Here is a 14,384-nt window from a genome sequence, read left to right on the forward strand (position 1 = left end):
TAAGTGATGAAAATACACAATTGAATCAATTATAATATTTATTAATTCATCAAAACTTGAAATAAGAATTTTTTATTCCTTAATTCTTAACCCATGGATTTTCAAGGATAATCTCTTTCCATCTATTATAAAACTCAATGAAGAATGTATTTCGTGTTGGCATGAATTTAAAAAAATCTATAAAAAAAATTTTTTGACAGAGTAAAAATAAAACAACAGAATGCGTATGAGGTACTCTTGGAAGTTATCATCCATATATTCTAAGTACTAGAATCCGAAATTACAAAGTAAAATATCAGTAAACACTAAGATTAGCGAGCAACTAATCCAAAGAGTTTGTAGAAGTTCAATAGATTAATAAAACTTGTAGTTAAAAACGAGAATTTCTCCTCCTTTATTTATCTATGTTATCTTCTTTATTTTAACGACGGCTTTATTGGTTATCTTCGTACGTAAGAATAATGAAACGGGGTAGTCGTTAAGTTTCTGTGTAGGGACGTTGATGATTATACAGGCCTGTTGAAAGAGAATATTGTTTGGGTATGTTTGTATGTGTAGTAGTGGTACATAGTCATGATATATTATTATCTGTCTCATTGAACTTAGTAGTAGGAGCGTGCGTCCATGTATGGACCGGGGGGGGGGCAAAAGATTAGAGAGTCGCGTGGAGATAGCCATGTTGGCTTGTTTGTATTCATGTCATAATCGAAACCCGAGTCCGTAGGCTGGGTAACTTTTTGTGTGTGTCCCAAGAGAGAAGTTAGGGGCGACAGGTCTTTTTCAAGTGCAGTTGTTGTCCGTCCGTACTGAGAGTTGACTTCTGATTGGACAAGCCAGGAAGGAAGTGTATTTCAAAATCTTCAGCCGAGAGAATTCGCTCCTGCTTATGCTTGTTGCAAATCCTTCTGCTCCAAATCTTTACCATCCGTATTGCTTCTAGGCAAGTAAAAAATAATTTAACTCCTACGAACTCTTTGGATTTAGTATTAACTGACTTTTTACTTTGTGATTTCGTATTCTGCCACTTAGAATGTATGGATGATAACTTCAAAAGGTACTTTATCGGCATTCTTTACTTCGACAAAAAATGCTTTTATATATATTTTCAAATTTATGCTAACAAGTTAAAAAAAAAGGTTATAAGAATGTGCTCATATTACTTACACTGTTATCCAGAATATATATTCCATAATTCAATATGATAAATTTAATAGTTTTGTATTTTACTAAGCACATATTATTGACATCGACTCTTTTTAAAAATATATTGCTTAATAAAACTCAAATTTTGAGGCAGAGTAATTTTTCTCTATTATTGTTTGTATCTAAATTATTTTAAATGTTTTTGAGACGGCAGCAGTGAGTTCGTTTATGTTCAATCTCCCAAAGGGTAAAGTTTACAAAGACAAAAAAGTAATGAGCGCGTGTTGCCGAGAATATATAATCCACTATTTATAATGATCGGTTCATAAAAAAATTTTGAATAAAAAAATTGAATAAGAAAACAAATATATATATATATATATATATATATATATATATATATATATATATATATACATTTTTAAATGTACCCCATTTTTAAATATAATGTAGTCCTATTAAATAATTAAAAAAAGACCAAATCCTCAAAAGATTGAAATCGAGAACGTTTCACAAACTCTAATATAAAATTACAAATTCCTGATATTATTGCAAGTCTTATGTATTTATGGATGACGATTTCATCCCAGTATTATGTTTGTCATTTTTAACGAAATATGTGATTTTCTTTTGTCCTAGAAATTACCACCACTCCAGCACCCACAACAACTCCATTGACGACCAAACAAACAACAACAGCAACAACTGTTTTAATGACAACCACCCAACAACAAGTCGTTACGAAAACTGAAACACCGATATCGACAACCAAGAAAACTCTGGCAACGACGATGACAACTCGATTAGTTGATCAATCAAGCACAGAAGAAAGTAAGGATTCGAAAACGGACGAAACTTTGTCTACTTCCAAATCTACCGTCAACCAATTCACCACTACGCCATCCATCACCACACCAACTCACACAGCTGGAACAAAGCCTGATATTACCACTGCAACAGCGGCCACATCACCATATGCAACTACACCAAATCGCACAACTATTATAAGCCCTAATATTACGACTGCGGCCACAACACCATTTACAACTGCACCAAATCGCACAACTATTATACACCCTAATATTACGACTGCGGCCACAACACCATTTACAACTGCACCAAATCGCACAACTGTTATACACCCTAATATTACGACTGCAGCCACAACACCATTTACAACTGCACCAAATCGCACAACTGTTATACACCCTAATATTACGACTGCGGCCACAACACCATTTACAACTGCACCAAATCGCACAACTGGAATAAGCCCTAATATTACAACTGCAACAGCGGCCACGACACCATTTACGCCTGCACCAAATCGCACAACTTTTATAAAAACTAATATCACGACTACACCGATCACTTATACAGTAACTACCATGCGACCTATTTTTTCGACTACCCCAGCTACAAATATTTCAGGTAGGTAATTATTTTCAGATAGCAACGATAATGTATTTAATTCTGTCATCAAAGTCTATATTCATAAATCCATTAATTATTAATCGATAGAAATGCTTAAATTTACTAATACCACCCTCCAATATTATGTAAGTACTTAAGGTTTAAAACATATTGCTGTTTCAAAGTGAAACCCTTCCAAATTAACCCACTATTGCCCAACTTTGTTTTCTTTAATTTATTATCAAAATATTTTGGTAGTACAATATTTTTTATGCTAAAACTGTGTTAAAAGATTTACCTGACTTTAAAGAATAGTTGTCTGTGTGTATATATGTTGGTATGTCTAGCTAAAATTTTAAAAACTACAGAACAAACACCCTAACAGTTGGCATATTCTTGATCGTCGTTGCACTGGACGAATACTATCTGAATTTTATATATTCTCTGCTAGTTAACCGAGCCAGGTTTCGTCAGTCATTTTGCGTATTAATTTGGAAAGACAATGCTGACTATTTTCCCAACGAACTCTATTATATAAAGAAGAGTTATCTGTATGTATGTGTGTGTCCAGAAAAGAATGGGCTAGTCGGAAGAAAAAGAAGGGGATAGAAGTGAAAGATAGGGAGACAGGAAGAACGCAGTTTTAATAGAAATAAGATTTTGCCTTAGTCAATGCCGGATAGCCCGGCTAGTACTATATAAAACAATGTGGGTTGGTTATACAGGGTGACCCCCCAAAAAAGCAGAGGACATTCAATTATTTTTCTGAGCATTTTACAGTCAACGGAGAAAAAAAGGCCAAAGACCCTAGTGTTTTGATGTGATGTTTTGAATATAATAAACTAGTTATGACCAACATTTCATTTCATTCGGACAAAACACTAAAAAACGGGGCCTAATTAGAGTTGGGGCCCGTTTAATGCGGGAGATGCTTGAGTTGCTGGTAGTGTTGGACTGATTATTTAAAACCCGAAACATGTAATAAAAAGAATTCAGCGTTATTGAATGACCTCGAAGAATCATCAAGATTTATATTATGATTAATGGAGGAGAAAAATTAGTTAGATTTTTAAATTAATATTTGAACCCATAAATGATAACAATCGCTTTTTAATGACAGAATAGTTAGGAAGATGAGCTATTTTAATAACAGGTTGGGAAGAGGAGGCTATCATGATACGAGAACATTTGGGAGGGAAGCTACCCCCTGCCAACTGCAGTAATAACAAAAGCATTACCCTTCACCATTGCCAGAGTAAACTTTGATGAAAATCGAACCTCGCCTATCATTAGAAGGAGCGCAATATTTTTGTAATAATAGCAGGGTAGTTATTTACTTGTTTTTCACTGTAGAAAGATGTAACACAAGGTCGGAAAGTGGGGAGAGTTACCTTAGAGCCCCTAAAGAAGAAGGACTCTGTTCTAACAAAAATTGCCTGGACAGCCCTGTTAATATTATCTAATCAAGGCGCTTCAGGCAATAAACGATGAACATACTCCACTTGAAAGCTGGGTGGCAAGGCCTGAAAGGGAGGACCGCTTAGGTACTACCCAGGTGGTATACCTCAATTCGACAGGTGGAGGGTCGGTGACCTGGCCCATCACCTATTGGTCTGATTGTCTAAAACGTATCCTTGACTGTTACTTCTACCAAAGTTTTCTGCAACCGAAGCAGCAGGGAAACCACCCGCATAAAATAACAAGCATAATATGAAGACATGAGCACAAAGATTTGAACAATTATATTTATAGCCAGGGATGAGAAGAACGAACTAATTAGATACAAAATCGTTATATAAAACCTACTGGATCTCATAGCTTTTCGACTTGACAGGATAAGGGAACTATGCTCTGCTGACTTTGACTAGATTAATATAACTGTTATTTACCTGGAATTCTTTACAATTCAAATCTTCTCAGGTTGTATTGATGTTGCCAATTTTTTCTTGGGACAACCACCTTTAATATTCGCAATTTGTTATTTTTTTTGTCATCCTATTTTGGATCATGTTTTTGGCTATCAATTCAAGAAGAAAAAAAACGGATATAAAATGTTATTTGTAAAGAAACACAGATTTCACTTGATTTTATGAAAGTTTTAGTCTTGCATATTTGAGCATGTAAGCTTTATTTTCACAATCTTATGGATTATTTATGTTTATAAATAAAGAATTGGTCTCACATGAACATTTTTATGAGATGAAACCATTTTTGTCAATAGCAAGTTGATCATATCAAAATGCATATCAAGTCAGAATCCAACGTTAACGTCGGACAACTGCATATATTCCAAGCCTATCTGCAGTAGGTCAACACTGACGTTTGCAGCTGACTGGACATGTGTCTCAATGAACCTGTTGGAAAAGTGCTTCTGTGGTTTCAAGAGGTCAAGCGACGAATTGGAAGGCCTCATATTATGACTAAGAGTTTTCTGGAGAAATATATTGACCTCCTGAGATTGCAGTTCCAGGTCACAATAAGTGAGTGAGCATCATGAAGCGCAAACTCTGTGTATGCTTCATCATCAATTGATGGATGACTCAAACAAAAGAGGATGACCACATTTTAGTCAGCTGAAAAGCAACCCTGCAGTACAGAGTTCTATGAAATTTGTGCAAAGTTTTAGGTACAGATAGAGAGTAGGGGAAATTATTGATAGTGGTTGCGCCTATACAAGTGTTTATTATGAATGTTTAGCAGGGGAGAATCATAGATTGAAGCTCAGTCAAGTACTTGCCATGAAAATAATGATGGAGCAGAGATGCACATGCATCATCTCTTCTGTGAGAAAGAGGTTGTAAGGAGAAGAAAAGTAGATTACCTACTAGATTTCGAAGCCAGTTTTGAAACTTGTCAAGACATGCAGCTCCTACTCACATGTGGAAACAGTACTCCATTTATAATATTTCTTTCCATGTTGTAAACTACTCATTTGATATTGATCATATTCGCCCATGCATAGAGCACTGTTGTCACATCTGGACTGGTGCGTTTACCACTAATCTCCCTATTTGGATAGAGTCCAAAAAAGATTAAAATCAAATATGAATGATGGACTCATAACTTGACATACATATTCCAAACTAACCTAGCAGACAGCAAAATTACACCCCTTCACTGTTGAGATCCCTAGACGTTGGAAAGCCTTCTACTCTAATTGTTTCTTCTGTCAGACTGGTAGACTTAAGAATTCCCTCCCTATTTCCTGCTCTCTTCATGTTAATATGTGGAAGTTTAATTGTAATGTGAACAGTCATCTCGTTGCTCAACTCCCCACAGTCCTGTTACACATGATCCGAAATAGTATCCCCTTACGTTCTAAGTGACGATGCACCTTGTTTGACTGAAAAATAAAAATTAATAAGTTACGGTTCTTATAAATTTCCAAGAGTTTGTATTTATTTATTATTTTGGCATGTTCTTCTTTGCAGATGAGTGTAACCCAGAATTAAAGAGCTGTAAAAATGGTCAATGCATTCAGCATGATTGGTTTTGTGACAATTTCATCGATTGTTTGGATAAAAGTGATGAAGACAATGTCTTGTGTCAAAGAAACGAAACGGAGCCGCCAATATCAACAGGAAGTGGTGAGAATCTTAAAGCATATAAAATCCATATGTATTTTCGTAGCTTGTCTGTTGGTCTGTTCCACTTTTTCTTTGAAACTGCTGGGCCTATATAGCCGAAATTTTGTATGGACTTTTGTTACGATAAAGTGCAGCGAACTAAGAATCATTGTATCGTTCGATACACCGTTAAGAATTAATAGGGATTACTAGGGATCAGTATTTATGCAAAATAAGCACACATTTAACCACATTTAATTATCAATTTGGCATAAATCACTCATTTTAAGTCAACGTTCTATAACGTTTGCCCATTTTAATGGGCTAAAAAATCTAGGACTCAGAACAACATCAGAATTACCATCTATCTATCTGTTTATATACTGTTGGTGCTACCAGACCAGGATGTCTGAAGATATGGACAATCTGACGTAAAGATACCAAACATTGATGTTATTGTTTTTTTTTCTTTTTCTCTTTGCAAAAACTCAATCATGTTCTGCAAAGCCCAAACAAAGACAACAAATTTTCTTTACAAAGTAACCAAACCAATCACCATGAATAAATATTTGATGATATAAAGAACTTGAAACAAAACTTTTTCTAAAATTACTGAATTTGGTATTAAATAATAAAAAAAGGTTGATATGCCGTAAAACAAAAACAACTCAACCAAACATCATTAATAGATATTTGAAGATATGAAGAACTTGAAGCATAAAAGCAATTTTTTTCTAAAATTACCGAATTCGGTATTAAATAACTGTTATGGCTCGCAAGTAGCCACAAAGAAGAACAAAACAAGGGAGAACAGTTTAAACATGTATTACATGGAAAGGTTACAAACGAAAAGTGTAGGTAATTCACCGAGCATGCGAGCGTCGCTCTGGAATTAGATCCCCCGCCTGGGATCGTCATGCGAAAAGTTTATATGGACGATGGATTAGTCAATTTGGAGGATGGTTCCCCACAACACCCCCTCCCAAACTGATTTCTCCGGGTGTTAAATCAGTATCTTTTCTTTTTAGGACAGACCAGCAAGAGGTCTGTGCGCTTCCTTTTCCTGCCAGAGCATCTTGGTTCTGACATGCCTTTTGGAGGTTCCACATCAAAACAGTCAGATACTGTATCAATTGCCTCTCTGCCTTCCTGTGGTAGTTCTTCTTGATCCTCGGTGATGCATTTCCTTATTTGGTTCAGGTGCCTCGTATGTTCGAATTTTGGGCCCTGAATGATGTAATATGATCGACTCTTGGTAAGATCGTGCCCTGTTCACAAAAGAAACATTACTCTTATAATGTTTAAAATATACTTTTTTCCCGCGGTTAAACCGTTTTGTTGGCATTGTAGAGGTTCTGCATTGTATTATATGCTTGGGCAGCAGCTTATCGAATACTGATTTTATTCTCTTTCCAAACATGATTTCCGCTGGGGATCCGGCATCTGGTTTGTTTGGATTTTTTGTTATCCTATAGACCTGCAGAAATTGCTAGAGGGCCTTTTCTGTCAGTGTGCCGCGCGCCTTTTTTAACGCCCTTTTTAGCGTGTTGACGAAGCGTTCGGCCTGGCCGTTACTCCTGGGGTGGTACCGAGGGGCCGTATTATGCTTAACTTGGTACGTCTCACAGAATTCTCTGAACTCTGCCGAGGTGAACTGGGTACCGTTGTCGTTGACTAGACAATCCAAAACCCCAAAACGAGCAAACAACCCCAATAAAAAGTTTATTGTCGTAGTCGTGGTTGTTTTTTTGCATCTCAAGACTTCTGGCCATTTAAAGTAGCTGTCCACTACTATAAGGTAGTAAAAATCCTCTACAGGTCCCGCGTAGTCAATGTGAATCCTCGACCACGGTTGTTTAGCTTCAGGCCAAGGCTTATGTGTTATAGGTGGTGCCTTGACAGCCAATGCACAGCCTTTGCACGTATTCACCATATTGGCAATGTCTTGGTCCATAGCTGGCCAGTAAACAAAACTTCTCATCAGGCTTTTCATCCGGTTTATTCCTGGATGCCCCATGTGAAAGTCCTTGAGAATTCTTCTTTAAAGGGTTTTGGGGATGACGACCTTTTCGCCATATAGCAGCGTTTCGTTGCAAACCGAAAAAATATCTGAACCGATATCACCCAGTGTTAACTTCTGCTTAATGGTTTTGATGAACTCGTCATTTACAGATTCTGCCTTAATTTCCTGAAGTATGACCGGTGGTTCGCGGATGGTATTATTAACCATTGTTTTCAATTCACTATTAATATGTAGTGCCGCGATTACAGAGTCTTCAAGAGGTTCCATTTTGGCAGGAATTAGTCTCGACAGACTGTCTGCATGTGCCAGTTGTTTTAAGGAGAGAAATTCTATTGTAAAATTATAATGTAGTAGAATAGTTCCCCATCTTAACAGTCTATTCGCCGTGAATGTGGGAAGTCTCCTTTTATCCAAAAATGGATATCAAAGGCTTATGGTCTGTTTGTAGATAAAAATGTCTTCCTTACAGGAACCGGTGGAATTTTGAAACTGCATAAATAATTTCTAGTCCTTCTTTCTCGATCTGAGAATAATTTTTCTCTGCTAGAAGCAAAGTTTTTAGCCATCTGGCATTCTATGTAACATGCAGGCGCCAACGTCATATTGACTAGCGTCACTAGCGACTGTTATATCCAACTCCGTGTTAAAATGAGCTAGAAACAGTTTTGAAGTAAGGATTTTTTTATTTCTTGGAATGATGCTTGGCAATCCGCTATCCACTTCCAAGTTTTATCTTTCTTTAATAATTAGTTTAGTGGCGCACACAATTTGTACATGTTAGGGATAAACCGTTGGTAATAATTTGCCAACCCTAAAAAACTTTGTAATTTTGCTATTTTCCGGTGTCGACATTTCTCTAATGCAGAAATTATATAATTTAACACCATATACCTTCTCTCAAGGTGTAATAGCTCTGGCTTGTAAACGTCTACTCCAACCACCTGCTTACTTTAGCATCGTGTGGAAAATTACTAGTCTAAATATACTATCTACAATATACACGTTTGAAACTCGAACACATGTCTGACGAAGGGAATTTTCCCGGAATATTGCAATACGGATCTTCCACCTGACCATGCTGACGCAAGTAAAATCAATGATACATGTTCGGGGATATAGCTCAGTGGTAGAGCATTCGCCTGCAAAACACAATACATGTAGGATATTAATATATAGACGAGGTTGAAATTAGACTCATGAGCTTGGACAGCAATATAACGACTGAAGTAAATGTTTCTGTTTAAAGCATAATTGAACGATGATACTTGATTTTTGCATTTTTAAACTTTAATTCAATTAACATTATATAAAATAATTTTTGTAAAATCAACTAGATTCTCTACAGTGCAATGTAGACTACAATTTAATGTAGATCAAGTCAGTGCAGAGAGGCATGTAAAGCTTTCTGGTGCACTGCTATGGGTGCCCGACTAGAACAGGCAATTTCATAGATTTTGATAACAATAAAAATATTGGAAGTGTGGAAGTTCGTTGATCCTCATTCAATCCCGAGCAACGTCAGGTTTTCCTTCTAGTAAATAATAAATGAAAAATATATTATAAAACTGTGAATAATTTTTCTGTTTCTACTATTCAATTGTTTGTATTGCCTCTTTATTTCATTCATATTTCATTTATTTCTTTTCATTCAATGTTGAAGATCTTGACTGTAACTTTGAGAGTCGGATAAAAGCTCTGTGCAATTACAAAGTATCTCCTGGAAGCTATAAATGGCAGGTTGGACAAGGATCGACCGCGAGTAACAACACCGGGCCAGACTTTGATCATACCTTAAGAAGTTCAAAAGGTAAGACAATTCTATGAATAAAAAGAAAATTTGATAATTTTTTGTTGGTTTGTAATGCTTGAATTTGAAATAACATTTCCATTAGCCTGTTACGCTTGAGTTTAAAATAGTATTTAAATTAGTTTGAAGTCTTCTTCGTGTTGTCGTTATGTTTTTTCATAACTCCGTTAAAAATTATTTCCAATGAAGAACGCAGGATGTTCGAAATATTAACATATTATAGCAAAATATTATAAAAAAGACATTGTTTTATCCTTCAACTACAACTCACTTATATATATATATATATATATATATATATATATATATATATATATATATATATATATATATATATATATTAGCAGAAGTACCCGTCTTTGACTGGGTTCAAAAACAGCCTACAGAAAATGGACTGTGATTGATGAAAGTATGATAGGTTATGAAAAGGAAGGGGTTGTAAAGATATAGGTTTTGATACTCAAAAATTTTACCCTCAGCAAAATATGATGAAATTAAAGATAATTTTCGCGAAAAGATACTTTTTATATCAACTTTGTTTCCATTCGTAGCCAAGAGTGACCAATAAAATGATGTTTCCTTACAAAGAGAAAATGTTATATATAATAATAATAATATAAATATACAAGAAATAAATGTTACCATAGTCAATAAAAGTTACTTTTATGGTAGAAAAGTTCATATGTTTGTATTTTTAAGTAGTTTGTAAAAAAAAAAAAATTTTTTTAATTCACGAACCGGGTTTAAAAAAAATCAAAATGGCAGCGACTTTGAAATGGAGAGCCCCGTTTTCAATTTGAAGGAGAGGCACCTGAGCATTCTGCGTTAACAATTTAAGAGAGTTCCGTCAACGTAAGGAATATTTATAAACATATTTTAATGTTTCCCGTTATTTTGTGTTGGAGGAATATTCGATTATGGCATATATTATTATATTATTATTGTATAATATGTATGTATATATGTATGTATATATATGTATGTATTATCGTATATATGGTTTTTATAAAAATTAATTTAAGTAGTTATCGCCTCAAATTTCGTTTTAATTCCGGTTCACCGAAATTATTTCAAGTAAAGAGCATTAAAAACTATTTCAAAACAAAAAAAAAACATGAACTGAAGTTTTATTGACTATGGTAACATTTATTTCTTGTATATTTATTTTTTCGGGTAGTCGTTTGTTGCATTTTCTGCTAAACACTCTTACTAAATAATATCGACGAAATATCGAAAAACAAAGAAACAAAAACAGTTTTGAAAAATAATGAAGCTTTACTTACTTTAGTAAAATAATCCAAACAGCAAAATGGGATATTAAAAAAGTAAGCACGTAATTATTTTAGTTTTTTAAAGTAAAGAATCGATATAAATATGAATAAGAAGAAAATGGCGACCTTTTCAAGAAGAACAGCTTCGTTTCAGTTTTACAGTATTAAACGGTGTAGAATTGCGCCGTCGGATTCAGGGTTGGCCTATTGTAATGTAAAGAACACGCAGAAAAGGTTGTAATCAACTGAATTCCTTCTAGTACACTGATAAAAAAAGCTTAAACAGATATATAAATAAAAATAAAAAGGTTATATAAATATTGTTAAAAAGACACGTAATCACGTGAGCAGGATTTTTTCCTTCTTTTGACACGATAACAAGTAACGTTCTTATTTTTTTTATTATTTATCTATTTTCGAAAGAGTGCCACGTGAAAGTGGAGAAGGAAAAAAAACAGAGTTATGCAAAATTTGTGTCGAGAATTTTCTAAAGTTCCGACTATTTTTTGGGGCTTTCACTTTAATAAGAACGTGCATTTATGAGGTGAATTTATTCGACACAATATGATTCAACTCAAAAAGCTAAATAAAAGCTAACGTGAATTAAGATTAAATTAAGGTGTTATTGCGGAGCCTCACCCCTTTTAAAAACCCTTGTTAAACTTTGTGACATATTTACATTCTATGGAGGTCAGGCGCGAACGAACACCCAATAATTTTATTATACCATATTTCTTTAAACTGAAACATAATTATCAAAGTAAACTTATGCAAATAGATATGAAAAGTCTTTGTTAAAGTTTGTGGCACATTTCCATGGAGTACAGGCGCGAACGCAGATCCCACAATTTTATTATACCATCCCTATTTAAGTTCAAACATACTTATCAAAGTATTATTATGTACATCTATATCAAAAACATTTGTAAACGTTTTTTTTTTAATTTTTTTTTATCATTACTACGAGCAATGGAAGATTTTGTTTTAAACAAAATCAAAAAAAAAAAAGACAATTAAAAGAATCTTTTTTGGCATCGGAAAATAGACATTTTTCCGATTCCGATACTTCCAAAAGTTCTAAATTTTTTGGTTCCCCGTTCTGATTTCAATTAATTGTCCCAACACTTTTATATATATATATATATATATATATATATATATATATATATATATATATATATATATATATATATATATATAAAGCTGAACGTGTGTGTGTGTGTGTGTGTGTGTGTGTGTGTGAGGTCGGTCACGAATAGGCTCCTATATGGTAGACTATTTTTAAAAAACTGATTAGATATAATGATAGAAGATGTATCGAGACACAGGAATGGGTATGTTTGATCTGGCAGAACGGTGGTTCATTAAAATTGTGGGGTCTGCGTTCGCACCTGGCCTCCAAAGTATGGAAATAAAAAATTTAAAAATTAAAAAAAATACGTTTACAAGTGATTTTGATATAGATGTACATAATAATACTTTGATAAGTATGTTTTAACTTAAATAGGGACGGTATAATAAAATTGTGGCGTCTGCGTTCATGCCTGGCCTCCATGGAATTGAAATAGATACAAACTTTAATAAAGACTTTTCATATCTATCTGCATAAGTATACTTTGATAATTATGTTTCATGTTGAAGAAATATGGTATAATAAAATTATGGGGTGTTCGTTCGCGTCTGACCTCCATAGAATGTAAATATGTCACAAAGTTTAACAAGGTTTTTTTTAATATAGATCCACAGAATATTGTGATAAGTGTTTCAGTGTGGACAGGTATGGTATAATAACTTATAGTATTTATCTATTTTATTTTTACTTTCATCATATTTTGTTTTGGTTTTGATACCCCCAAATTCGAAGCTATCTCTTTACAACCCTTCCTTTTCATAACCTATCATACTGTCATAAATCAGTCCGTTTTCTGTAGGCTGATTTTGAACCCAGTCAACGACGCGTACTATTGCTAGTTATATATATATATATATATATATATATATATATATATATATATATATATATGTATGTATATATATATGTATATATATATATATATATATGTATGTATATATATATATATATATATATATATATATATATATATATATATATATATATATAATATTAAGCTGAACGTCTGTGTGTGTGTCTGGTCACGAATAGGCTCCTATATTGTTGACTATTTTAAAAAACTGATTAGATATAATGATAGAAGATGTATCGAGACACAGGAATGGGTATGTTTGATCTGGCAGAACGGTGGTTCATTAAAATTGTGGGGTCTGGGTTCGCGCCTGGTCCACAAAGTATGGAAATAAAAAATTTAAAAATTAAAAGAAAAAACGTTTACAAGTGTTTTTGATATAGATGTACATAAGAATACTTTGATAAGTATGTTTGAACTTAAATAGGGATGGTATAATAAAATTGTGGGATCTGCGTTTGCACCAGTCCTCCATAGAATGGAAATCGGCACAAACTTTAATAAAGACTTTTCATATCTATCTGCGTAAGTATACTTTTTAATTATGTTTTAGTTTGAAGAAATATGGTATAATAAAATTATGGGGTGTTTGTTCGTGCCTGATCTCCATAGAATGGAAATATGTCACAAAGTTTAACAAGGTTTTTTAATATAGATCCACAGAATATTGTGATAAGTGTTTCAGTGTAAACAGGTATGGTATAATAAATTATGGGGTTTATCTATTTTATTTTTACTTTCGTCATATTTTGCTTTGGTTTTGATACCCCCAAATTCGAAGCTATCTCTTTACAACCCTTCCTTTTCATAACCTATCATACTTTCATAAATCAGAGTCCATTTTCTGTAGGCTGTTTTTGAACCCAGTCAACGACGGGTACTTTTGCTAGTATATATATATATATATATATATATATATATATATATATATATATATATATATATATATATGGACCAGAAATCTAGAAGAGCAATGTTTTATTCCATGTATTAATATTTTAAAGGAACATTGCTCATAGCACTGTAGATATATAATAAGCTCAATAGGTATATTTATCTTATATATACTAATAATAATTACTCGGCAGAGCCCGGGTGTCAAATCTGTTAAACGTAAACAGAACTGTTACTGATTTATGATCTATACTGCAAGCATTGCAGATATTATCTGATCCG

At 33.7% G+C, this 14,384-nt stretch overlaps 1 protein-coding gene across 5 annotated transcripts in view; it reads left to right on the forward strand.

Annotated features, from left to right (window-relative positions):
- Positions 1-14,384, forward strand: part of LOC145295964 (uncharacterized) — a 498,857-nt gene that overhangs the window by 259,897 nt on the left and 224,576 nt on the right. For all 5 annotated transcript variants that reach the window (XM_080141875.1, XM_080141872.1, XM_080141877.1 and 2 more), the window contains exons 9-11: positions 1,783-2,574; positions 5,988-6,143; positions 9,806-9,952. In XM_080141875.1, the coding sequence (XP_079998001.1) occupies positions 1,783-2,574; positions 5,988-6,143; positions 9,806-9,952 (1,095 nt within the window). The remainder of the gene's footprint in view (positions 1-1,782; positions 2,575-5,987; positions 6,144-9,805; positions 9,953-14,384) is intronic.

Source organism: Euprymna scolopes, chromosome 16 (assembly GCF_053919585.1).
Source record: "Euprymna scolopes isolate OS-2025 chromosome 16, ASM5391958v1, whole genome shotgun sequence".
Taxonomy (NCBI): Eukaryota; Metazoa; Mollusca; class Cephalopoda; order Sepiida; family Sepiolidae; genus Euprymna; species Euprymna scolopes.